This window comes from Podarcis bocagei (assembly GCF_964188305.1).
Source record: "Podarcis bocagei genome assembly, chromosome: 1".
NCBI lineage: Eukaryota > Metazoa > Chordata > Lepidosauria > Squamata > Lacertidae > Podarcis > Podarcis bocagei.
This window is the reverse complement of record NC_138125.1, coordinates 78,043,174-78,069,080: the sequence shown is the minus strand read 5'-3', so window position 1 is coordinate 78,069,080 and position 25,907 is coordinate 78,043,174. Positions and strand designations below refer to the sequence as shown.

Sequence of the window (25,907 nt, the reverse complement as noted above, 5' to 3'; positions counted from 1 at the left end):
CAGTAAAAATCTGCCCAGACATCATTTTTCTAAGTGATTCCTGGATGTGTCTGGGGAAACCCGGATGTATGGCAGCCCTATGAGAGAGAGATCAGTTCAGTGACACCACACTAAAACAAAAAGTAAAGAGCCCTGTGCCTCTGCTCTATTCAACTGGCACAAAATCTTTCCAAGAAATACTGAGATATCAAATACTATAAGAAAGATACTAAGGGGCTGATCAATAGAGTTGATCTCAGCTCTGTATATTTTGATCCTGTTGAGCTCAGAGAACAATCCTCCTATCAACTTCATGGTGTGAAGCACAAAACCTAGCAGTAGTGGGCTAAACTCAAAGCTTCAGAGGAGTTTCCCATGTTGGGAACCTGGAAGTGTCAATCGCTGGCCAAGGTTAGTGCTTATCAAGTGGTTTAGCTTTGGGATGCCAATCTCCCTTTTCTGCAGAAATTCATAATGCCTGAACCAAATCTTACTTCATCTCCTTACCAGTGTTTGCTCCTGAAAAAAATCCGGCGATTCACAGTGAATTCCCTCCCAGTACCTAAATGGCTGCATACTTCTGTCAAGTACACTTCTCTGCTTTCACTCACGTTGTCAGTCATAATGTATCATTGCCATATTGCAAAAAAATAGGGTGCACATTGTCAGGAATGAAATGTGTGAAGATGAAATGACAGAGGTCTCCAGATTTCTTGGGCATGAGGGCACTTTTGGAAATCTAAGAAACTGTGGTGGATACCGCAAAATGCCCATTTCACAGAGGAAAAACTGGAGATACTCAGAAGCTCCACCCTCCCCCCGGAACATGCAAAACACCTTTATACCTCAAAACAAATTAAAAGCAAGCAACTCCCCTCCCAGTGTCTAAGGACACTGTCATACTCACAAATGCCACACAGAAGTTCCCAGGCCTATAAAGATGCCTGAAGATTAAATAAATCCCTCCTCCACCAGGTGAGGTTTACTGTTGCAGAAGCTGAAAATGTTCTATTTTGGCCACAGTAGCTGTCCTGATCCTCAACAGCCACCAACCTTCTTCCCGTCCTGGTTGGAATTCTTTACGGGAGGCAAGTGTGAAGGACTATTATAGATTCTCAGATACTAGCATATGAGAACTTTGATATTATCAGTTTGGCTTTTATGTGAGGCTGTTTTGGCCTAATTCCGATTGTGTCTCTGAAGCTCTCATCTTGCTCTTAGCCAAGTAGTGTGAATCGAAGATTGAGTTACCCTGTGATTCTGTTTTTGGTGATGTGAGGAGGGGAGGCTTGGCATAAGAGTGTCCCTGCCTTGAAGTAAGGCCGTGGTGAATTAACTGAAGGGCCCTTGATCCTTCTAGCTCTATTAATCTATTGCCTTTGTCTAAGCCAGAGTGTGAATTTTGGCATCCAAGCAGAATTCAAGCAGAGCTCCCAAACACTGGCTTGGATGCAACTGTAATTATAGTGGCTTCAGCTTAAAAGCAATTTATTGCAAAATTTCTCCAGAACAGCCTTCTGATACCATGTCTGCATTGAAGAGCCGATGGTTAAAATTACCTCATTAAAGAGTGGAGTAGTTGTATCCTCTTCTATTTAGATTTAAAGGAATTCAGCCCCTCCTTATGTGCAATTAGAAACTGACAGTGTATATTTTGGGTATCACTTGATACCAGGCTGTAATCTTATGGACAATAATTTGAGATAACAGTTGCTCTAAATAAATAAACATTGACTCAATGAGAGGACAGAAGTATTTAACAGTAATTACTGCTTTCCATAAACTAGCTTCTTCTCATGCCTATGGTAACTTTAGGTAAGAAAACAGGAGGAAATGTATCCCAAAGAAGGACAGAGGGTGAACAAAAGTGTACTATGGATCCAGAATATTTCTTCTCCAAATTATATTCCACTGACAATATTGCAAGTAATATTGTTTAGCGTTTGCATCAAATTTTAATATTCTTTCTGCAAAGTTCTTATAAGGATTAATCAATTAATCCTCCTAGAATCCCTGTGAGGCAGGTAAGTAAATATTATTATCCTTATTTTACAGCATGAGAGTCTTTAAGTCATTAAGTACTGAAATTCTGCTCCTTGTTAGCACAAATCTGGAGTGACCAAATTTTCAGAAAGTGTTCCCTGTAGCGAAAGAAGGCTTATTTCAGCCATCTGTAACTTGTCCTACTACTTAACATCCTTGCCTTTGCTGCTTGGTAATTGTACATAAGCTTCTGTAAAACAGCTTGTTTCTAGAGACAGTCATGTAACTACCACATGCCTATCAAGCAGCTATTCTGGGCCAATCAAGTAAGAAGTTACCTAGATAGTCAATGTAAAATTTGTTTTTGTGAAACTCCAGTTGGCCTTGGTGCAGATGGGACACCTGGTCAATTGGGGGGGGGGGAGTGAAATCTATATGTTTATTGGTATGATTGATAAGTGATTAGCTAGGAATAAAATGCAGTTGTTGGGTTGATTCCAGGCTGTGTTAGTTTGATTTAGTTCTGATTTAAATTAGTGTGCCTGGTTCCATGATCAAAAGTCAGTGCAAGGACTCATGCTAATGCTATGGGTCTTTCCCCATTTCCTCCCCCCACGACCTCTGCCAAATCCATTCTGGAGGGTCAAGAGAACTCCCAGAACAGCACATTGGGGGAGGGGAGGGGAGATCATTCTATTAGGCAGGCAGAAATGCTTTTTGCTGATACAATGATCTCCTTAACGCCTCTTTGAATTCCACTCAGTGAGCCTAAAGTCATGACTAACTTGCTTTATTTATTCAATGGGACTTAAGTTCAACTGATGTAGTCTGGATCCAATCCATTGTTTGATTGCAATTCAGCTTTGAAAATTTAGCTCCAAGGTGTGGGATTAGATTCAATGACCTCCTAAAAAGGGGAAGGCTGGAATGTGTTTCATCACATTTTTTAGGGCAGGTGAGGCTCACCTCTGGCTCTCAAATCTTTCTGGACTCCCATCATCCCTTACAATGCTGACTGGGGCTGATGGGAATTGAATTCCAAAAACACAGGTTAGCCATTCCTGATTTAGGGAGTAAATATAATAAAAGATATGATTCTAAGCACACTTACTTCAGAGCAAACCCATGAGTAAATGTGCAGAAGAGCAGGCTTCTAGTCTCTTGGATACACACTCTCCAAACAGTGGCCTATTTCTCTTTAAATGTCTCTGTATTGGGAAGTTTACTTAGCCTCTGTAGAATTCATCAGTGAAGCATTAGAATATGCAGCACAGAGAAGCTTCTTTCTGCTATTCTTGTACTCATGTCAGTCTTTTCTTTGTATCATCTTGGGGTTTCTTGCTTTCTTTTGGCAGAAAAGAGCAGTGAGCTTTCATCAGTTTTCAGTTCATGGCTTTTAATTATAAATGAAAAGACGGTGTTAGCTCCCCTCCCTGTGCCCCGCTTTTCTTCCCTGGCCTGAAATTAGAGGGCTCCTAGTGAAGCTTAGTGGTTGAGATCAAAGGAAAGTTGTGGAATAGTCTAATGTTGGCATAGCAGGATCTGTGGCATTCTGTCTCCCAGCCACTGGATATCTATGCAGCAGAGCTCCTGGGTATGTGGGGGATGAGATGAAAAACAACTTGTAAACACAAGAAAGAAAGAGAGAGCACCAGGAAGGTGATTTTGGTATGGCTGAATAACAATCCACACTTACTTAATATTTATTTTATTTCCCAAACAATCAGCATTTAATAATATTATTCATTTGTAAACTAGGAACAGCTTTCATGGGTTTCCCAAGCCTTCTCCTACTAGATTTTTACAATATCAGCAGTATTAGCTGCTCTTAGTCCTTTCCTTGAACCCTTGTGTTTGGATGCCTTATCTTAAAAAAGAGGCAGCGGCTGTTGAGTCGCTACCGTAGTGTGCTTATCATGAGTTAGAGCACCTACCAGTAGCATCTCTGTATGGTTACAGCAGTGGAAACTTCAGAACTAGTGTTTTCAGTTCCCAGACCACGTGGAATGGAAATCTAGTCAAGTGAATTGCCTTTAGAATGATTCCTCAACAGAAAACATGCATTGCGTGGGTAGGCACTTCAGGGGAAGGTGTACCTGTTCCAGCTAAAAAGAAGAAATTGGTTACAAAACAAAGTATAATTGTTCTTCATTGTAATTCTCCCCCCCCCCCACTGTCCATGTGCTTTTACAGTGTGATTTATAGGATTTGTACTGTGTGTGTGTGTGTGTGGTAGGTGGGGAACTTTGAGATAACATGAAAGGTGCTTTATCAGAGAGAACTAGATCAAAGACCTTGTGTTCTGTTACTAATTTTCTTACAAAATATAAACTTCTCATTCTTTATATTGGCTTTGATGAGGAGCTGGAATTGTTGAACAGATTTGCAAGACTGACGGAGGCAAAGACTGAGAGTCCCCTTCTCTTTGTAGGCCAGGACTGCATGTTAAGCCGAGCTTGTGTGCAAGCAAGCCATTGCAGGGGTGAACAATTTTTATCAGCCTAAGGGCCACACACACACACACACACACACACACACACACACACACACACAGTGAGGCAGCAGCAAAGCAGATCTGTGCTTGAGTACCAGAGGGACGCTTGATTAGCTCCATCCGTACACCACAGCCCCTCTCTTGGCTCACTGCCCCCTCTCAATATTCTGCTAAGTGGCAGCAGTACTGCTTCTGGGAGGCTATTGCTGTGCCTTCACCCCACCAGGGAAGTCACCCCATTGTGACCTGGAAGGAAGGTATGTGTACTGGAGAGAAGGCATGGCTTTGATAGAGTCCTGAGGGCCAAATAGAGAAGGTTGGAAGGCTGCATTTTGGCACCAGGGCCTGAGCTTTCCACTTATGAGTGTATAATCTCTACAAGGCTTTTAGCTTTGTGTGAAAATTCCACCCATTCAGTGGACCAATGGGGCATTTATCCTGGTTACTGGCTATGTTCAAGGGGTGGTACATTGCCAAGTGCTCCCACAAATACTATAATTAGAAAAGTAAGAGTAAAATGCACAGGAGCAGTTGGAGACATATGGAGGGAGGGGTGGTCTTGGAAGGCATGCAGAGGAAGGAAAGGGAGGAGATAAACCATAAAAAATTCTACTCATAAGAATTACTTCTTCTTCTTCTTATTATTATTATTACTTATTAAAATTGTTTACTGCCCTTCATCCGAAGATCACAAGGTGGTTCACAACATAAAAATACAAATTGAGAAGACCAAATACATAATAAAACAAAAACAAACCAACAACCCCCCTCCTAATACAACCTATCAGTATTCAGTTTGGTGTTGAGAATCTCCCTGGTACGGTATGCAAACTGGGCAAAGTTAAGAAAAATTGTATTGAAAATGGCTGAGCTGTAGCAGCTTACACACTTTAGCTGCAGAAGCAAGGAGAAGTTATGTTTTCAACCATCTTTTCCAGGAAAAATTGTTGTCAAGATTTGAAAGCATTTCAGAAATTCAAGAATGCCACAAGGATATCACATTCATTGGTTTGGTTAGATAAAATCTTTTGTGATAAAATCTGCTACATACATGTCCAGATTTACTGGACAAAGGAAATTCTAGATAGGACGCAATCTCAAGCTGATAAACTTCAATGGTCATGTACTACTGCACTCTAGACCTTTCGTTCTGCAGTATGTATTATTACAATGACTCCCTATCTAACTGAAGAGTATGGGCATCTTATGCAATGCAGATGGCTTCTAGTCACTGAAATCATAGTAGTGGTGGGACTGAGAGAGCTGGGAGCAGTGTTAAGTGTCATGACACCAAAATCCAGCAATGGTCTGGATTCAAACAGAGTGTGAGGGGAGGTGCTGTTTCAGGAGGCAGGAAGCCTCAGCCCCACCACTGAACCAGAAACCCCTAAGCTTGAGATGCCCTACAGCCTGGATCCCCATAGACTGCAACCCCTAAGCCCACTTGGCTAGCATATACGCCTCTAAATGCATCATACTCCATCAAACTGAAGCATCAGAGACAGCTTTGCACTTGCCATGTACTCATGAAGAGATGATGGTGTCCTAGGCTTGAGCCAGAGGGCTGCCTTTAAGGCTCTACACTCTTCAGCAGGGGTGTAAAGACTTAGAGATTTAGTCAGGCTCAGGGAGCATAAAAGGGCTTAGTTGAGTCTGAGCTTTCTTTTTACAAATAATGTGCTCTCTCGGCTCTGTCCATGGTCCTGAACAACCTCCCACCAGTCCCCCTTGTTCTCCGGAATCCTAATTAGACTTTTGAACCACGATTGTCTGTTTCCTACCTGTCCTCTTTCCCTGTCCCAGATTGCTTCCTAGATCTGCAACCTCTCTGACTTACCTACGGGCTCTGCTTTATTAGGACTGGACAGTAAAGGATTGCCAGACAAAACCACAAAAAATTCAGTAGATAATAGAATCCAGATGTCTGTTGCTGTCAGTATGAACAATGTAGTAAATCTTCAGGCAGAAATGCAAAACAGCAACAAGTGTAGTAAATATCCAGGTGGACTTTCAGTGAACATAGCTGTCTGAATCACTCACTTCATACAGTTTTAATTAATTACTATGTGACGGAGAATTGCTTGAGTGAGTCAGTGTAAGAATGTTCTTTGCAGAAATTAGTATTTTACACTACAGTGTGAGGTGAATGACCAGGCAAAAATTCAACAGTTCCAATTTTTCTAGTCAGTTGTTGTGTACATATATCCTGATTCGATTCGATAGTTAGGAATTACATGGAGGCTGATACTTATATTGGAGATGTGATCCAGCACCAAAACAAAAAGACAAAGAAAAGAGGAACATTCTATTTCTTTTTTTAAATGCTTAAATTTTAAAGAAGACTCATCCCTCAAGAAGTATGGGAAACAAGAAATTAAGCTTTTTTAGGGGCATGAGCAAATTGCTTAATATAAGTATATTTTGTTGGAGGGCAGAAGAGAGAGAATAATAAGCTATTCTACAGGGCATCAAAATTATCTCTCTTTCTAAGCAGCTGTTTTACAGGCTGATCCAATGTGCATGATCTGATTTGGGGGCAAAAGCACAACTGACAGTTCCTGTGTCACCACAAGCAGAGCACTAAGAAGCTACCATGGCCATTCCTGTGCCAGCAGCACTTGTCCTGGCTGTAGTGAACAAAATAAGATCAGAGGATCCCTACTGAATCAGTCCAGCATTCCCTTCCTACAGTGGCCAACCAGATAGCTATGGGAAGCCTGCAAGCAGGACATGAGCACAGCAACACTCTTCCCAGTTGTGATTCCCAGTGACTGGTATTCAGTGCATGCTGCCTCCAACACTGCCTTTTCAGGCAGTATGAAATCTTTGACTGTTCTGCAGAGTGCCACTTTAAAGGCTTTTCAGGCACTAGTGTCTAAGGAAAGCTGACCCAATCCTTCATCAGTCTTCAACTTGTAAGGGCTCTGGGTTGGAAAATTGCCCTGTTGGGGGTAGATCAGAACAAGCCAGCTCTGTGTTGCTAGCTTGGAATGAATGCAAACCCAGACATTGCTTGCACAGCTGCAGCTAAGCAGCCCTTTGGTAGTAAGTAATAAATATCCCACCACCACCACCATGTTTGGTTTGTGTCTGTCTGTTTTGCATGTCTGACAAATTGATGGTTAATGAGAATTTTCTTTTTATAATGTTTTTTAAAAATATATAATAGTACAGTGACATTCCCTAAGTCAGGCTGCTTTTCTTTGATGCCCTTAGACTCTGGCATATACAAGATGACTGTTTCATAGTGTTGTGATGCTCCAGGAACCTAGTGTGCCTTTTGAAGATATACATGCGGTGAGACAAGACAGTTGTAACTTTACATATATATATATATATATATATATATATATATATATATATATATATATATATATATTTAAGAGGAGCCCAAGAAAGAGCTATCCATCTTGATTTGTGAGCAGCTAAGTTTAAATTCTGATTCTGTGACTTAAGGGAACAGCAATCCAACTGAGTAGTTCAGGAAGGAAAGTAGTAATATAGATTGGTGCTTTGTAACCTTAAACACTTTCTCCATATCCTGGTTTCTGAATAATGTGGCTGTGCTAGATAGTTCTGCTGAAATAATCCACAAAACATTTGGAAGCTTCAAGGGGTAAACATTGGAAGTCAAGGCAGTGCTTTGCTTCATGAGCTATGAATGATAGTTAGGCGATTTTGCTCATAGAATGATGTGAACCTTTCAAAACTGAGATAAAGGAGAACTTGAATGTAAAAAGGGACCCTTTCCAGACATTTAAATCATTCAGGTAGCAGGTAGCCTTTTAGTGTCCAACCTTCATTTGAGGCACCACAGCATCTGGTGTGAAGTAAGATTGTAGTGCTTAGAAGAGGTGCTACTGGTGACATGAGGAGCTAGAATTCAGATACGGGAATGAAACTTATCTGTCATCCCTACAGTTGGATGCTGTGTGCATTGGGCAGGCTTTTAAAGAACGCTGCATTGAACTCAGTGGGACTTATTGTTAAATAAAGATACATAGGATCAACTGTAAGACATTTTGGGTTTTAGTATGATATTTTAACATTGTTACTTGCTGCAAGTTTTTGGAATAAGTCAAGAAAAATATTTAAATTCAAATAATTTAAACAAGCTAGTCTTCTGGTTGATCTAGCAGCAGATCAGGAGGGAATGGAAAAAGACTAACCTTTTTTTTAGCCCACTATTGATTAAGACATGAGAAATTCCAAGAATGATGCTTGGATATGTCTGTTCTGCAGGACCTGTTTTAAATGTGTTTGCTATTCACATCTGTAAAAAAGAGGGACCAGCAGCATGAAAAGTATATATAAATATCCAAGATGGTTGAGTAAAATGCCAGCATAGCATGATAACTGAGTATGCCGCTAACCATCTCTCTCTCTCTGTTTCTTTTTGCAGGGCTTGTGAAGTTGGGGATTCACTGTGTAACATGTCAAAAAGTTGCTATAAAAATTGTCAACAGAGAGAAGCTCAGCGAGTCAGTGCTAATGAAGGTAATTTTCTAATGGGAGATCTGGAAAAAAGAGGGAGAAAAGTTTTTGGCTCAGTGGTTTCTCTTCCATGCAAAATTAATATCTTTAATTATGTTTAACAAACATCCCTGTCAGTGCTAGGGTTGTGTTTTGCATAATATTATTAATTCAGGACTGGGGGTGGGGAGACTGGAATTAAAGAGGGGTGTGTGTGCATGTGCTTTAATTAAGAACAAAAATTAATGTCCAGTAGTGGCAAAGTAATTTAATGTAATGCAGTTAATGTCTAGGTTGGGTTGATCTAAGTTACACCACAAGAATGGGGCTGTTCTAGTTGCATTATTCTGACAGATGTGAGCATCTGGTCCTGGGCTGTGATTATTTCTGTGGAGAACCTTTGTTCTTTGAAGTTGGAATTTCCCTCATTATAGATGGCTGAGTCTTCTGGGCTCACTATTGGCATAGGAATGCTCTGAAACTAGATTTTGCATCAGTGAGAGACCTGTTCAGGCTTAATGAGACTGAGAAAGGCTGTTTCATTCCCTATTTCTAACAATACTAAGAGTGTATATCAGGGATGGCTGGAATATAAATTTAATAGAATTATTGTTAATGGAATACTTTTGATGATACCACTACTCTGTCTTTACCAGAATGTGTGCTTCTTTTCTGTTTGTGCTTTTAAAATTTAAATTCTTCACCCCTAACAAACTTCTGTTAGAAAGAAAATAACTATTCTACTTCTAGATGAATTTAGGAACAATTTGGTTATTGCATGGGTTTTAAGAAATATCCTTTCCTTTATAATGGTCTTTATAAGCATGTTGCATCCTTACAGCCCCTGATGTCCAGTCCAGGCAGCAGATTAGTGGAGAGTATTTGTCTTTCCCAAATGTCAACTTACTCATGGAGTCCAATATTTTATGTTCACTGATACACTAGTGAAAATATGTAAACCATTAATTTACATATTAATAAATATATTAAACTCTTGTTAGGAACCGTACAGTGGTACCTCGCAAGACGAATGCCTCGCAAGACGAAAAACGCGCAAGACGAAAGAGTTTTCCGTTTTTTGAGTCGTTCCGCAAGACGAATTTCCCTATGGGCTTGCTTCGCAAGACGTTTCGTCTTGCGAGTTCTTGCGAGTTTGTTTCCTTTTTCTTAAAGCCGCTAAGCCGTTAATAGCCGCTAAGCCGTTAATAGCCGTGCTTCGCAAGACAAAAAAAACGCAAGACGAAGAGACTCGCGGAACGGATTAATTTCGTCTTGCAAGGCACCACTGTATTTACAGGCAAAATGACTGAGGCAAGTGCTTGATTTTCGTTGCATTTGGTTGTCTCTGACTGTATTTACCTCTTTTTTTCCCTCACTCTCCTACCCAGTTTAGTTCAGTTTATTTTTTGCGGCTAAAGCTTTTTTATTTTGTATATTCAGGGAACTGGCCCCTTTTTTCTGCAGCTGCTCTTCATTTGAGCAGTGCAGAATTGAGAGGCATTTGGTAAAGTGCTTTCTAATCATAACGTAATACTATCAATATTTCTAGAGAGAATAATTCAGAATTGAAGCAGCTGGTCTCAATTAACAGAACTGCTGCTGTGGAGATGATACATGGGCAGGCATGGTGGAGAATGAAACTGCAATAAATGTGTCATTTGAGTCTGCATTGCCCTATCTAAGGGACTGGGTTGTGGGTGGATTGCTAAGTGTAGGCATATGGATTATTCTCTGAGTGTCCACTTGGGCTTCCTAGCTTGCTAAATTCAGACACATTTTTCACAGCTCTTGCTTTCAAGATGATTCTGTAATATTATTTCCAAGCAGCCTTTATTACTGGTGTCGAGCAGCTGACTAAAGGTATGACTCTGAGGCCCTTGTAATTCACTGGGAGAGTTATACCCTTGCCAGGCATAAATTATCATTTCTCTGCTAGAATAAGTGTGTAAATTTGTTCAGAATTGTTTCTCTGGCACTACACTTCTGTAGAAGAGAAAGTCATGCAAGCCTGCTGTGCCTATTAAAGTAAATCTTTTCTTAGTACGCTTACAATTCGCAGCCAGTACCATGGGCCGTTGCTACTGCTGCTGAAAGCAGTTCAGGTCAAGGTTGAAAGTGAAACAGCCTGAGGTTCTACGTGTCCTGAAGTGCAAGAAAAGAAGAGCTGTACAATGTACACTGTTAACAAAATGTTGTGGGCAATCTCTCACATCATGGCTTCTCAAATATTGTACTTAAGAAGACAACTTTTCAGGTTATCCCAAGTAAAATATGTCCTCAGTTCATGCTTCCATTGAACTGAGCAAAGTGGAGACTCGGGTCTTGCCTCTGGTCAAATGGGCAAGTTTTACATGCATTTAGAACCTCTCCACAAGGGTGATGAAGTGGTTCCCTATTAAGATGTTACGTTGAAAGTACAGTGTAAACGGAGGTGGAAACTTTCTAAAAAGGATCTTTACAGAAAAGCAAAAGAGGACTTTTGCTGGATCAGACTAAAGGTCCAGCTGGTCCAGTAACCTGTTGCTAACACTGATCTACCAGATTCTTCTGGAAAGCCTAGTAGCAGAGTGCAGAGGTATCAAAAGGTTGCACTATATTTTTGGTGTCAGGTTAAAACTTTCTTCTGCTTCTGGCCATTTGATGGCATGTAATGGGCTGGGGTTTTTTTTTTACTTATTATTTTTCTGTTTGTTTTTGGTTAATTATATATTCTGCCAGTTTTTCTTTTAACTTTTTTATGGTGTGTATGTTTTTAGTATTACATAGATTGATTGCTATTTTATTGTTTAAACTCTTATATTTTATAGTTCTGTAAGTTGCATTGGGTCTTTTTTATTTTAGAAAGGCAACTAAGAAATGTGATGAATAGTACTAATAGTTTTGTCTCTAGTGTCTGGTTTTCAGAGCTACCCTGCCACAGAACATGAGGATTTCATTTCTCCATCATGGCTTAGTCGGCAGTGATAGGACCATCCCTGTTTGTCTGATTCCTTTTGTAAAAATAAGCTAAGGTAGTTCCATCACCACATCTTTGGACAGTGAAGCATACATACATTTGTACATTTAGAACCACAGCCTTAGAATACTATTTTACTCAACAAAAACCTTGTGTGTATGTGGGAGTTTGTGGGTGTGAGTGGGTGTCAGTCTTCAATTAAAAACCAGCACCAGGACTGCTTGTGTGGCATGATGATTTTCATGATTAATTGGTTGTCAGTGCTGTCATATTGATGTTCACCCAGGAGATTTGAATAGCACTTGGGGGGGGGGGAATTGCCACAAATAAACAAACCACACCCAAGCTATCAAATCTTCATCTTATCACATGTATTTTCTATTGTTCTCACTGGGATATGAATGTGCTTATACATTGAGCCACTATTTTGAGGGTTAAGGATGTGCCCATTTTAAGCCTTTCTGTTTTTCTGGAGGAGAGCAGATTAGGAGTGTGTGCGTGTCTGTGTTGCATGTGTGAGAGCACGTAGGTGGCGAACAAACTGCAGAAATGATTGGCACTCATCAAAGAACTCAAGTGCACATAAACATTCATGCTCCCTACTCTGCGACCCTAGTTTGTATTCCAATAACAACCCATTTATCTCAGAATAACTTTATGAGTGAGAGTCTATCCTCTGAGTTCAAAGAGATAAAAAAAATAATGTGTGCGTGCATGTGTGTTTGTAGGGTTTATTTTTCCTGACTCCCTTTCCTGCTCTATGGAAGCTTGGGGATCTATTACTGACTGTAAAAGAGAGTGTGTTGTTTAAAATCTGGAACTTGCAAGTGGCACTGAGAGCTTGCTCACTTGTCATCTGTTTGAGCATTTAAAGAAGTTGGATAATTGTGTGTTGTTGTTTTTGTGCAGAGAAGACAGACTCCCTCCTTTTTTCCCATCCCACCCACAACTTCTTGCACTTCAAATTATTCTTTAGAGGGGGAATTAAGCAAGAATCATGAACACATGCTGTACCTGTCGAGAGAGCAAACCTGTCAACAAGCCTAGGACATCTCACTCTAAATTTAAAATGATGGGTGAATTGATTCAGTTGAGCAGATTTCAAGACTGGTTTGACCTAAACCCCAGACATCTCACTTTTACGTGTTCAGAGCTACACAGTGACAATCAGGCATTGTCCTTTGTATAGTCACATTCTGGAAGAAAATGGATTTTGTATTCCTTCATGTACCACTGAGGCTTCAGTTAGTACATTATTTGAGAGTCTAAAAAGGCAATTTAAGTCATTGTTGGTCTTTTAATCACGGTCTGTTAATGTCTGACCTAAAGATAGGACATGATGTTCTAACATTCCTGGTTCATTAAGACAGTATGAAATAATGAAGATGGGCAATGCCACTATTCCATATTTTCTTACTACTCTGGAGCTGATAAAGCAGCAAGCACTTCCTCTGACATCCTTCCTTCCATTCAGTCAAGTACACTTTGGCTTACTTCTTAATTCTAAAGGTTTTTCTAGGTACCAACACAGAAAGTTGAACAGCAAGTATGTCATAGCAGAGGCTCATCACAGCATGGGAGCTTGCTACAAGGGTAGTTAATATATGTCACTGCTGCTGGTGGATCATCCATGTTGATCCTATAAGCTTATTTAGAGGAACAGAGATCAGCAGAGATACCTGGGGCAAAGTAGTTCAAATGTAGATGCTGGGTGTACCAATTCAACATGCCTATTGCTCACAAATACCTGTGGCTTGGGGTGCCTTAAATGTCCTTCTACTTGGGCAATAATTTTTATTTTATTCTACTGTTTCATAAAATTTATATACCACTTGACTGTAAAAAAAACAACAACCCTCAAAGTGGTTCAAATAACCTTGTAGGATCTATGTTACTCCTAGTAGAAGAGTGGAGACCTTGGCTAATAGTTAGCTGTTAGGTGAATCCACTTGATCTGAGAATGAGAAGAACTTGCCCTAGGTTCAGTTTTCAATTGTTTAGCTCTTCCTTGGACCATACAGGTTTTTCCCTACCATACCAGACATATTGTTTCAGTGCATCCAATATATGAATAAGATGCTCCCATCTTCACTTCTTGCCAACCCATGTACAAGCTGGGTACTGCACTTTTGTGGAAGCCTAGCCTGCAACATTCCTCTGAGAGTTCAGGCTCAAAAACTGAAGGTGCATGCATTTTGGGTTAAGTGAGATTTAGTTACAAATCAACATTGCTCTGTTTTGAAGAAGCTGCCATGCCTGGATTCTGAATGCTAACATCTGTTGAGAGTGTGCATCTGTTCAGTACCGCAAGCTTGTAAACAGATTTGGGAAACTGTCTAGGATTCATCTTTGCAATGCAACACATTATCTGAGAGCAGATTTCAGTAGAAGGCTATATAAAAACAACAACCTCAGTAACCAATTAAGGACTTTGTACACATCTTTCTTCATCCGCTTCCACTATAACCATGTTGTTCTGATTTGAAATGAAATCAATGTGGTGAACTTAATTTACATTGTTGTTATGTGTTCTGGAACATTATGGGTTGTGTACAATAGGTTTTATTGACTGAGATTTCTGGAGAGGGGGGAATATTAAAGACTTGTGTAAATTCCATACATGTTACTGGCGTATTGTGGATTTTCAGTTGTCTGTGAGTGGTACTCCCCTTTGCTCTCTCTCTGGCCACTCCAGTGCAAGTTGCTAGGAATACAGGAAACTATGGTATACTGATTCACACCATTGGTCCATCAAGCTTAGTATTGCCTACACTGACTGGCAACAACTCTCTAGAATTTCAGAAAGGGAACCTTTCCAGTCTTGTCTGGGAAGTTCCATCACTGAGACACAGCCTGAGTCTGAGTTACTAATAGGACACAGTGCTGGAGTGATCCTCTGCCATATATGAAAGTTGTCTGGAGGTGAGGGGAAAATTGTTATGACAATGACTGGGTTAATACTGGTATCTCTTTCCTAGTCTAAATAAGTGTGCCTTAAATAATCCTCTCTCTCCATTTTACAACCTGTGCAGGGCAAGAGGGTAGCTTTTGCTCTTCCTTCCCTTCCCATCACTATGATCACATTATGCTTCTTTTTCCTCTCCCCTCCCCCTTTCTTCTCTATTGACTCCATCTTCCTTTTGGTATAATTTCCCCTTGCACTCTCCATCATTGTGCTCAAAAGAGTATATTGTTTCCACCCATAAGGTTTTAGTTCTTGCTTCCTCCACTCAACAAAAGCTTACATGCCAAAATCTCCATGTCTTCCATATTGCTCCCTCGGTCTGGATTGCACCACCCTGTTGTATTAGTTTTGCATGCTTCCCTTTAATTTCTTCTGCAAAACATATTCTAGATCTGTAGAGGAGACATCACCTAATGTTTTCTGTTTCTATGAAGGTCTCCTTTCTGCCTCCACTCTTTAATAAACACTGTCCCTTGACTTTATTCTCTCTTAAAAAGAAGAAGTAGTGCTGGCCTACACATTTAGAAGAGCGATTGGGACCATATCACTTTGAAGGCCAGGTGAAAGACCTCATGACAGAATGCTCTTTCACACATAAACTCTCTACACATTAACAGATCAGAGAGCAAAGGTTAGGATGATTTTCTACTGATGCTTTACCCTTCCTAGGCTCAGAGTTCTTGCCATGTGGGAACATCCTCCAACTGCATTCTGTAACTATATACAGTGGTGCCCCGCAAGACGAATGCCTCGCAAGACGGAAAACTCGCTAGACGAAAGAGTTTTCCTATGGGCTTGCTTCGCAAGACGACAATGTCTTGCAAGTTCCTGCTGGTTTTTTTTCCTCCCCCCCCCTTTTTCTAAGCCGCTAAGCCACTTATCAGCTGATCCAATCAGCAGATAAGCCGCTAAAAGCCGCTAATAGCGCTAATCCGCTAATCCTTCAATGGGCTTGTTTCGCAAGACGAAAAAACCGCTAGACGAAGAGAATCACAGAACGGATTATTTTCGTCTTGCGAGGCACCACTGTAGTTCTGTACATGCAGATTCTTCTATGCCCTGGACACAGAGCATCCATTTCATCTTCATGCCCTGTATAGTGCTTAGCTCCAGATCACCACCAAGAAATATTCAGGTCACTTACACACAAACCTGTTTATTGAGCATTAATTCTGATTTGTTTGCTGGGAGGTTACATGTTATCGCATACTTCCCAGTGCATTTTCCTGTCACTTTCCTTATCGCAAGAAGTCTGATCTCCTGGGGAAGTGGGTTTGCTGCTTTTTATATACAAAATTGTGCAATTGTTTTTGTTGCCGACATTTTGATTGTGAAATTGCTTCAAGGTATTTTATTGGAAGCAATTTCTAAATGCAATTAAATAAATACATACAAAGCAAGACCTCACAATCAGCTATAATTTCTCAACCTGAAATTGCTGGTGTGTGATTGAATGCCACCTCAAAGCTGTGACAGTCTTAGGTGAAACTGTTTTACTAAGTTCTTTGATAGCTATGGCTAATGGAAGTTACAGTGTACAGTGGTACCTCAGATTACATATGCTTCAGGTTACATACGCTTCAGGTTACAGACTCCGCTGACCCAGAAATAGTACCTTGAGTTAAGAACTTTGCTTCAGGATGAGAACAGAAATCATGCGGTGGCGGCGCAGCAGCAGCATGAGGCCCCATTACCTAAAGTGGTGCTTCAGGTTAAGAACAGTTTCAGGTTAAGAACGGACCTCCGGAACGAATTAAGTACATAACTGTTTTCATAGAAAAGGTTTCAATGGGTTGGATTGAAGCATTACTAAAATATACCATGAATATCAGACAAATGACTGGGCTAGTATTTTGCTTACCAGGGAATAATAACAAATTAATATTGCATGAGGGTAATGGTAGGTTAATGCTAGGCAAGCCGGTGCCATGGGACATAGGATGAATTTACCAAACTCTCTAATATTGGGAGTGAAAGCTATTTTTAAATGCCCTTTTTATTCCCTCTGAAATTTCCTTCCAAATGACTCTGAAATAAATCCCCTTTTGTAATGTTCTTATCCTTTTTTCTTTGATGAATTTTCTCCCAGCCCTCCTACTCTCTCAGCTGTTCCAGAATTTCCTTCCTAAATCTCTTCTGTCCTTCATTAACCTCACAGTGTCCCTCACCACCCAGCCATGACCGCACGGGAAAAGCAAAATGGAAGGAAGTAATTGTCCATTTCTTTCTCTTTTAAATTAAATCCTTGATGTTTAAACCTGATGTCCAGTACTTTATCCCACAATCTGTCCCTTTTGACATGGCCTTTCATGAAAACATACTTCGGTCTCCACCTTTTTTAACCCATGAGAGCTTCTGCACTTCAACAGATTTAATGATGGATAGAAATCAACAACTTGAAGATTTTCCTAGCATGGAGCTGCAGTGATGGGAACAGTTTGTTATGCAGTTGTAGCATGTGCAGAGCCTCTGACCCCAAAAGAGTGGGAAACAGAGTTGAAGACAAACAAAGCTTCACTTAAGAAGAAGAAGAAGAAGAAGAAGAAGAAGAAGAAGAAGAAGAAGAAGAGAAAAGAAAGTGCTACCATATAGTCTCTCTACTTCAGGGCCAGGAAACACTTTTCAGCCCAAAAGCAGCATTCCTTTGTGAAGGGTATGTTCCTGAGATTCCCTACCGCACACTACTTCATGGTAGTGGTAGTTCGTTTTTCCCATCCTAGGGGGTGATGAGCATAACTGAGACTGCTTTTCTTACCTGTTCAGGGATTCAAGAACAATGGGGGTGGCACATCATGCAGGTTTCTGTAGTGCCATCTCTGGCTCCCTGGCACTACAATTTTCTGGAAATTAATGTGTTTCAGAACCACTGAAGTGGAGGAAGATAAGTGGAAAGTCAAGTACTGGAAATGCCACCATAATAGAGAGGTTTGTAATACCAACCTCTCTCCCATTTTCACTCCAGACTTCATTACAAAATTAGACTCCAACCCCTCCAGAATGTGAGGAGCATCTTGGAAACGTATGGTTTAAATCTGCTGGGATGGTTTCCAATGGGTGGTAGCTAGCTAGCATATTTGGCCACAGGGGGTATTGAACCTATAGGAACCAACTCCTAGTGGCAGAGGTCCCTTCACCCCCTCATAAAATATTTGAGGGGAGTGGGGGCCCCAAAGTTGATAAGTATTGCCATTCAAATGGTGTGCATGTGCTGTGTCTTGTGATCGATTATGCAGGACAGGGCTTACCTCCCCCCCAAAAAATATTTTACTCAGGTTGCCACCCCTGGTGGAACCTGAACCTTTCTGGAAGTACAGTGGTACCTCGCAAGACGAATGCCTCGCAAGACAAAAAACTCGCTAGACGAAAGGTTTTTCCGTTTTCGATTTGCCTCGCAAGACGAATTTCCCTATGGGCTTGCTTCGCAAGACGAAAACGTCTTGCAAGTTTGTTTCCTTTTTCTTAACACTGTTAATACAGTTGCGACTTGACTTCGAGGAGCAACTCATAGAACGCAGTGTACATAGTAGCCTTTTTTGAGGTTTTTAAAGACTTTGGTGATCTTTGAAGCTTTTCCAGAACTTCTTTTGCAGCCATTTGGTAAGTTAAGTTTTTAAAACTTTTTTGGGGGGTTTTGGATTTTGGGTTGGGGTGTTTGGAATTCAAGGACTTGGTGTTGGGGAGGGGTTTGCAAGAATCTGGAAGCTTGTGTGTTTTTTTCTGCATTTTTATGATTTTCTGTGACCATTGGGCCACTCTGCTCTTTTTTAAAAAAATTCTGGATTTGAATTTCTGTGTGGTGGGTGGCTGGGGGAACAGTTGAGGAGGGGGTTCTTCAGCAAGAAGCAAAGAGTGGAAGAGGAGCCTTCTTCGAGTGGTCCCCCAGAGTCTTAGAAAATGTACTGTACACTTTGTTGATTTTTAAATGTTTTTCTGTCATGTTTATAAAGTTAATTTATTTTCCCTTCAATTTTTGAACTGCTCTTTACAGTATGTGTGACTTTAAAGAGCAGTTAATAAACTGTTGTTGTACCAAATTTGGCTTTGTTTGGACTTTTTTTGACCATAGGAACACATTAATTGATTTTCAATGCATTCCTATGGGATTTCGTGATTCGCAAGACGAAAAATTTGCTAGACGATAAAACTTGCGGAACGAATTAATTTCGTCTTGCGGGGCACCACTGTAGGAAGGAGTCCCATTCACTTAGCCCAAAGGTTGTAGTGTGGCGTTTTTGAAGGAAAGAAAAAAGGCTTTGTGCAGGTTAAGTGCTTAATAGAGAGAATACTTAAAATAAGAAACCAAGACTTAAGTGTATGTGTGTACAGGAATCATTCTTTGAGGACAGCATAGACCATGCTGCATTTGCACTTAAGCATTTGGTTATACATGCATCATGAGAGATTTCTGCCATTAATATCTTATAACTTTCAGAAATTGAATAAGAATGCACAAAGACATGTAAAAGTTGTGTTTAATTTTAGACTACTCATATTAGCATTTCTGCCAGTTTTACTTTTTATCTTGTGGTAATCTGAAAAGTTTAAGAACTCTGAATCTCCTGTTTTATGCAGTTGCAATCTAATTGCATACTGTCTGTAATCCTCTGCAAAATGCTACATATTTTACACACCAGATTTAAAACCCAGTTTTTTCTTGCAGTAGTAGAAAATAAATCGCCTATGCTAAATAACTTTTGCAGCATGTGATGATATAGTTGGAGAATGGAACAATGCCAGGACATGGAAGCAGAGAAAGTCCTTTTAATACCTGTTCAATGGGTTTAAGTAGCTAGTTTTATTTTCAGTGAGCTGTCTGTATGGAAGGTAGGTTATACTCTTATCGCCTTATGTAGGGGCATATGCATTCAGAGTATCTAACCTTTAGAAAAAGTTCAAATTTTGTTAACGTGGGGTTGTGATTGCATAGGGCTACATATGGAACAACTGACTTGATGCAGGATCGGACAAAAGGACACATAATCACAAAATTGGAAGGGAAATGAAAAAGAATGATCTAATTCAATTCCATACTGATGCAGGAAACCTGCCGCTGCAGCATTCCTGATAGGTGGCCATTCAGCCTCTGGACAGATGCAAATGAAGTCAGTATTGATTATGATACATAGCCACAGCACACTCTTAAGAGCTGCATGTCTTTGACTATTTGAATTGTTAAAACAACCCGCTGGCGGCTGATGAACATTGCTGCTTCCCCTCCTCCCAGCTTGCTTCAATTTATTTCTTATTGTATGCTTCCATGGATTAAAAAGATGCCTGCGAAAAAGAAAATGGACCTAAACCACTCTTCATTGTAAGCAGACATAATTTGTTCTGTTAATGACAGCATGTTTCTTTAGACAAGCTTTCATCATGTCTGCACTGGGCCCATGCTTTTCAGCTCACATTCTGTCCCTAGTGTAAAATATAAAAACCCTTGGATGGACTGGTACGGAAGCTTTGAGAAAAATTTTATCCACCCGCTGTATGCATTTTCTAAAACATAATATCCCGCTTCTTAAGCAGAATTTGATCTTTGGGTGGTGTTTTAAAGTAATCTCCAGAGGGAATATTTGTGCATCTGGAGACTGTTAACCTTAGAAAATGAAACTTTATTACAGTAACATCAAGTGGCTGATTTCAACTGCTCAAAGCCAGTTTGATTCATTATGGTAAACACTACTTTGCTTCTGGGCACCTCCCTCTCAGGCTGTGCCATTGTGATGCAGGAAGAATGTAGAGAGTTCTGTGGCTTCTTGACATATCAGCCAAAGCACTGCAGGCTACAGATAGCATTATTCTCAAAAGTTTCCCTCTGTTTTCTCATGATCAAGTGGATATCACTGTAATAAGTGGGTGGGGAAAGCTTTGTAACACCACATTTTCTGTGAACCGATAAGCTGAGATTAAAAATGACTGAATTAAAAATGCCCTTGGAGAACATGTATAATGGGAGTTCTTTGCCCAATCATGGCTGCTAAAAATTACGCAGCAGTGTAAAAACATTACTAGCTCACCACTCAACATCAGTGAGTTGCACTGAGGTCCTTACTTAGTGTGTTTACTTACCTGAAAATTAATTCATTCCTCTTGAGCAGATGGAGACTGGTGATGTGATGAGAATACAATGCGGAGACAGACAACAATCATTCTAATAAAAATTGAGATGTTGAGAAGTGAGTATATAGGCTTACTATGCCAAGACCTGAGTAACCCTTTTGTTAGCAGATACAGCCTCTTCACTTCTACATTTGCGCTATAAGCAATCAAACCAGTAAGCCTTAAGTTAACCATAGTTTACAGTTTGATATGAACTGAGAAACTACCAGCCATTTCAAATATTATGATATATCACAGTTTATTGCAGACTACCCCAACCTTCCAGATGTTTTAGACTACAACTTCCATAATCCTTAAACATTCTCCATGCTGGTGATGGCTGATGGGAATGGTTGGGGAATGTTAGAATGAGCAGCAGTGGGCCTTGAGCTCCTGTCATCCAGCATGGCCATGTGATTGGAAACATTTGTTATTTTTTTTATAAAAAAACTGCAGTTTAACATTAACTGAAGTTCATTTTAGGAATGCTTTGTTGAAACAAGCCAGCTTGTTTGAAGTTAACTATAGAATGCTGGAAATATGCCAAGATTATTTCACTTTGTTAGGTTCAGAAGAAATGACAAGCTGCAGTTAATAAAGGGGGGAAAAGAACAAGAAAAAACCAGAAGTGAAAGCTTCTTATCTCCTTGTGGCTGTGCCACAGGAGAAGAAAGGGAAGCAGGCAAGTGGCATGGGATTAGCTGTGGCTTATTAATGTCAGCCAGCACTATGTTTGTCAGCTGCTGAACAAGTTAGGACTGTGGTTTAATATTCTGGTGTATTCCAAACCTTAGTGCACCAGTTCTGATGAAATGAGAAGCAACCAGGGAAGCTTCCTGGTTTGATGGCTTCCACTTTGAAGGGAGAAGTGGCTGTGTGTACAGGCAAAATTCTTGGTCTTATTAAGCCATGATATGATGGGTTCAAGAAAGCTCTGCTGAAATCTGCCCTCCAATTTCTCAAAAGTTTCCCCTTGTGAAACAGGCTTCCATTTTTCTTCTTAAATATCGGGGCACTTGAGAATTTCTTTAGAATGTTGGTGGATGTTAAGCTTTTACTGTATCATTGCGAGGTGACCAAATTTGCAGTGTCTGGCTGCCTGTACTTCCTTCTGTTGAAAAAGACCCATGGAAGGATTTATCTCATGAAGGATTTATCTCTGGGCTTTTATTAAGGGCAGACACCTGCCAAGCTGCATAGTGCAGATCACTGATGAGAAGATCTGTGGAATAATAGAAATGATGCTCACATGCACCCTCACCAACCTCAAAAGAAGGCAAGGGCAGCAAAAACTCTGCAACTTATCCATGAGAATTTCACTGAATTTCCCCCCTCCCCTTTGATAATTTTCTGATACAGTTTATTTTCTCATTAATTGGTGGATAATGGCAAAAAAAAATGTGTGATAATTTTTTTGGCACAAAACTGGGTTTCAGAAAGGGGAGGAAGTGAAAGGACTTGCAGCAAAGCCTTCATTGTGTTGTGCCAGTTTTAAAAACTTTCGCCAGTCTTCTGTAGGTGTCATGGGATAAATTCATCCGTGTACTTATTTTCATTAGAATCCTCTTGATGTAAAATTCAAGTAATATTTCTATAAAATTAGATTCCTCTTTTCAAAAACATCTATAGTATGCACCAATTCCACAAAATTAGCTCCAACATACATTATCTAGAATAAATATTCATATGCAAATGCTCATTAGAAACCAGGGAAAGCTGGTTATCAGTAGTCGGTTTTTCTGCCATCAAATATTGTATATTCTCAAGTTTGCACTCCATTTTACTTTTGCCCCCAATTAACCAGATCTTGACACCTGAATAACTTTGTGGAGTCATCTACATATAATTACAGGCATAGGGTAATTTTTTCTTTGCAACACAATTTAACCTATGAAATGTCTCTCCTTGTCTGTTAACTCACCTCTTGCCTGTGCATCACTCCAGAGCTCCAGTAAAAGCTTCCATACTCTTTTTCTTTTGCCATTTCCTATTTTTGATCCACACCTTCCTGAGTGTGTGAAAGCTATTTTGAGGTAACACTCTGACAAAGTATTATTTCTGTATTGTTTGAAAGTTCAGGGATTTCTAGGTAAATAATTCTAGGACCAGAACTGCCACCCCTGTTCAGCAATTAGCTCTCCTCCATGTTCTCTGACTGTGACATATGTAAGAGGGACTAAGTTCCCAGAATAATTCACAGCTGTTGGGCAGAAGATCGGGCAGGCTTGCCAGCAACCTGGACCCGATGGAGCAACATGTTAGCATGCTGGCAGGTACACGGCTGGGAGGAGTCTAGGAACCAGCTGTGGACAACTGCTTCCAGATGCAGTTGACCCTGAAATAACACAACAGACTATATGCTTGCCTGCTTTTATTGTTGTGATAGTTTAGTGCTCCCATACTTGCATGAAGAAGGTAATCATGGTGACAGGGGCTTTGTCGCCTTGCATTTAGCCCTGCCTCCAAGGTCACACAGCTCCTCCCACCCCCACCATTGCCACCCTTGTCATAACTTCTGCAGCCTGCTGTACTTGAGGAGGTTTCCCATGTAATGTGGAAACTTGGACAATCTGAGTTCTAAATCACATGGGGAACCTCCACATGAAAAATGGGATCTGTAGTATTACAAACTCTTCCTCTCTTCCCTCTTTCTGGCTCTGAAATTCATGTGCCACACGAGGTAGAGGTTTCTGCTTTTGACATGGTCTTGTACAAGGTTAAACTAACATAAATATAGAAATGGTGTTGTCATGACCTCAGAGTCCAGCAGCAATCGAGATTCTTGAGTTGAAGGCTATAGAGTCTCCAGCTCAGAAGCCAGTTTAGGTCCAGGGCTCTGAGCATGCTGCTGGCGATGCAGAAGCCATAGCACTTGAGGCTGATGGACAGAATCCCCCAGAAGAACCTCCTGTACCACCACTAGCGGCACAGGGAATGTCCCATGCAGGAGGATATAGAAGAGAAGAAGGCCCATTTTCAGGCCAGAGGATTGGCCCTGAAGAATCTGATGCTCTTCACAACAGGGGTCAGACCCTGAAAGAGGTAGTCTGGAGACAGAGGCTTAAAAAGGCGCAGTCTGCTCTCAACCTTTTTTGGAGCACGTTGCTCACTCAGTTATCTGTGGTTGCAGCAACTCCTGAATTCATTTCTTTTCCTAAGAAGCCTGTACCAAATGTAGTTCATCCAGACTTCCTGCATCATTAGCATTATAAATACTGAGTTCCTCCCTGTTGCTTTTTCATTTTGCAGCACAGCATTCCTTTCTTCTAAAGTAGACTCCTGAGCTCCAGTTCATTAAATGGAAGGCACTCTATGCAATATCTAAGGGATGCTCCTTTAAGTACTCAGTGAGAAACAGCTAAAAAGGAGACTACTTACTTTGTCTGTGTTACTTGTGTGTATTGGAACTTCTCATAGTGAATCTTCTTATTCACTATGAGAAGTTCCAATACACACAACAGGTTCTTATTTTTTCAGCTTTTCACGTATCCATTCCATGTGACAAATTTTGATTGCTAGAGGGTAGAAGGGTAACACCTTAAGAGCTGGGTTCATAGCTTGGGAGTGCTTCTCAATCCAATATTACTTCTGGAAGCTCACATGTAGGCTGTGACTTGAAGCACTTAAACCAATTTATGTTGGTGTCCCTGCTTTCCTGGAAAATACTTACCTGGTTAATGTAACATATGCCAATTATATACTATTTTAGTTGGTTTCAAATTTTTTATGAGCCACGTTTAAAGCAATGGGTTTCATCTTTAAAGCCCTTAATGGTTTGGGTGCACAGTATCTAAAGGACCTGACATTTTAATAAATTTGTGGTTGTAGCATAATGTTTAGGGATGTCACAAGAAATCAAATAAGAGCACTCAAAACTGTACCTTCACGTGTGAGGTCACTGTGGGTTGAGTAGGGTCCCATTCATCCCATGCTTTGAATTTCCACAGTGACTGTCTCTTCCTTCCTCTGCCACCCCAAAGACACACCAAATTTACCTGTGGCAATGGTGGCAGGGATGCTCCCATTCCTGGGGGGGGGGGGGCGTCCAGTGAGACTTGTGGTTCCACTCCAACCATTGGAAGGAAAGGATGCACCACTGAGGAGCTGGATCACTCGGCTTCATTGTTGCTGCCTTGCCTTCTCCTGGTGTTGTGAGAGCTCATCAATCTTATCTGGGGCTGGGGAAGGAGGGTGGAGCAGCATGTGCCAGTAGGTACACCAGCTTCTCTGCTGAGCATCCTTTGATATTTGTAGTCTCAATACATTCCTCTAAGGGAAAGACTCAACACTGAGGAGCTGGCATATCAGCCTATACCACTGGTGTCTCTCACTTCACCTGTTCCAGATACATTTGGTGAACCCTTGGGGTGGGGGATAAAACGCAGAGAGCAGAGGTTTTGAGAGCCCACTGGTGTGTTCATAAAGCATCAAACCCCTTGGGAACCTGCACCAAGGTGCTCATACATCCCTAATAATGGTAACTTAAGTAGAATATTCTTTGGCTTAAGCCTTAAGGAATCTACCAACTGGCAGAGCAACCATTAGTGTAGTAGTAGCAACAGTACATCACATTGGTTGAATCTCCCTCCACAGTAAAGGGCACACTGTGAATAGAAAATGCCTTTCAAATCAAAAGAGTGATATTGTTCATTTGTGATTATCACCACTGCCAAGGCATTCCACGCTAACATCTGTGTTTAGGCCATCTTTGTTCTTCTGTAAGTAACTGAAAGAGGACAGGGTCAGGAATAAAATCACCCTCTGATTCAACAAACCAGAAGAATTTTAGTTTGCCCTCTGATGTGTCTCTTGTCAACTTGCTTGCAGCAAGTGAAGCTGAGATGAAAAGGCATCCTTTAGCTTTGTGATTGTTGTTCTTAGACCTCTTTATCATGGTCTGGTAATTTCATGTGACACAACAGTCCTTATTTCCAAAATGCTGGATCTAGGGCTACTGTGAT

The 25,907-nt window shown here is 40.7% G+C and overlaps 1 protein-coding gene across 15 annotated transcripts in view; it reads left to right on the top strand.

Annotated features, from left to right (window-relative positions):
- The window catches only part of BRSK2 (BR serine/threonine kinase 2), a 409,910-nt gene that overhangs the window by 213,569 nt on the left and 170,434 nt on the right, over nt 1-25,907 (top strand). For all 15 annotated transcript variants that reach the window (XM_081205131.1, XM_081205133.1, XM_081205126.1 and 12 more), the window contains exon 2: nt 8,859-8,953. In XM_081205131.1, coding sequence (XP_081061257.1) covers nt 8,948-8,953 — 6 coding nt within the window. In that variant the 5' untranslated portion in view covers nt 8,859-8,947. The remainder of the gene's footprint in view (nt 1-8,858; nt 8,954-25,907) is intronic.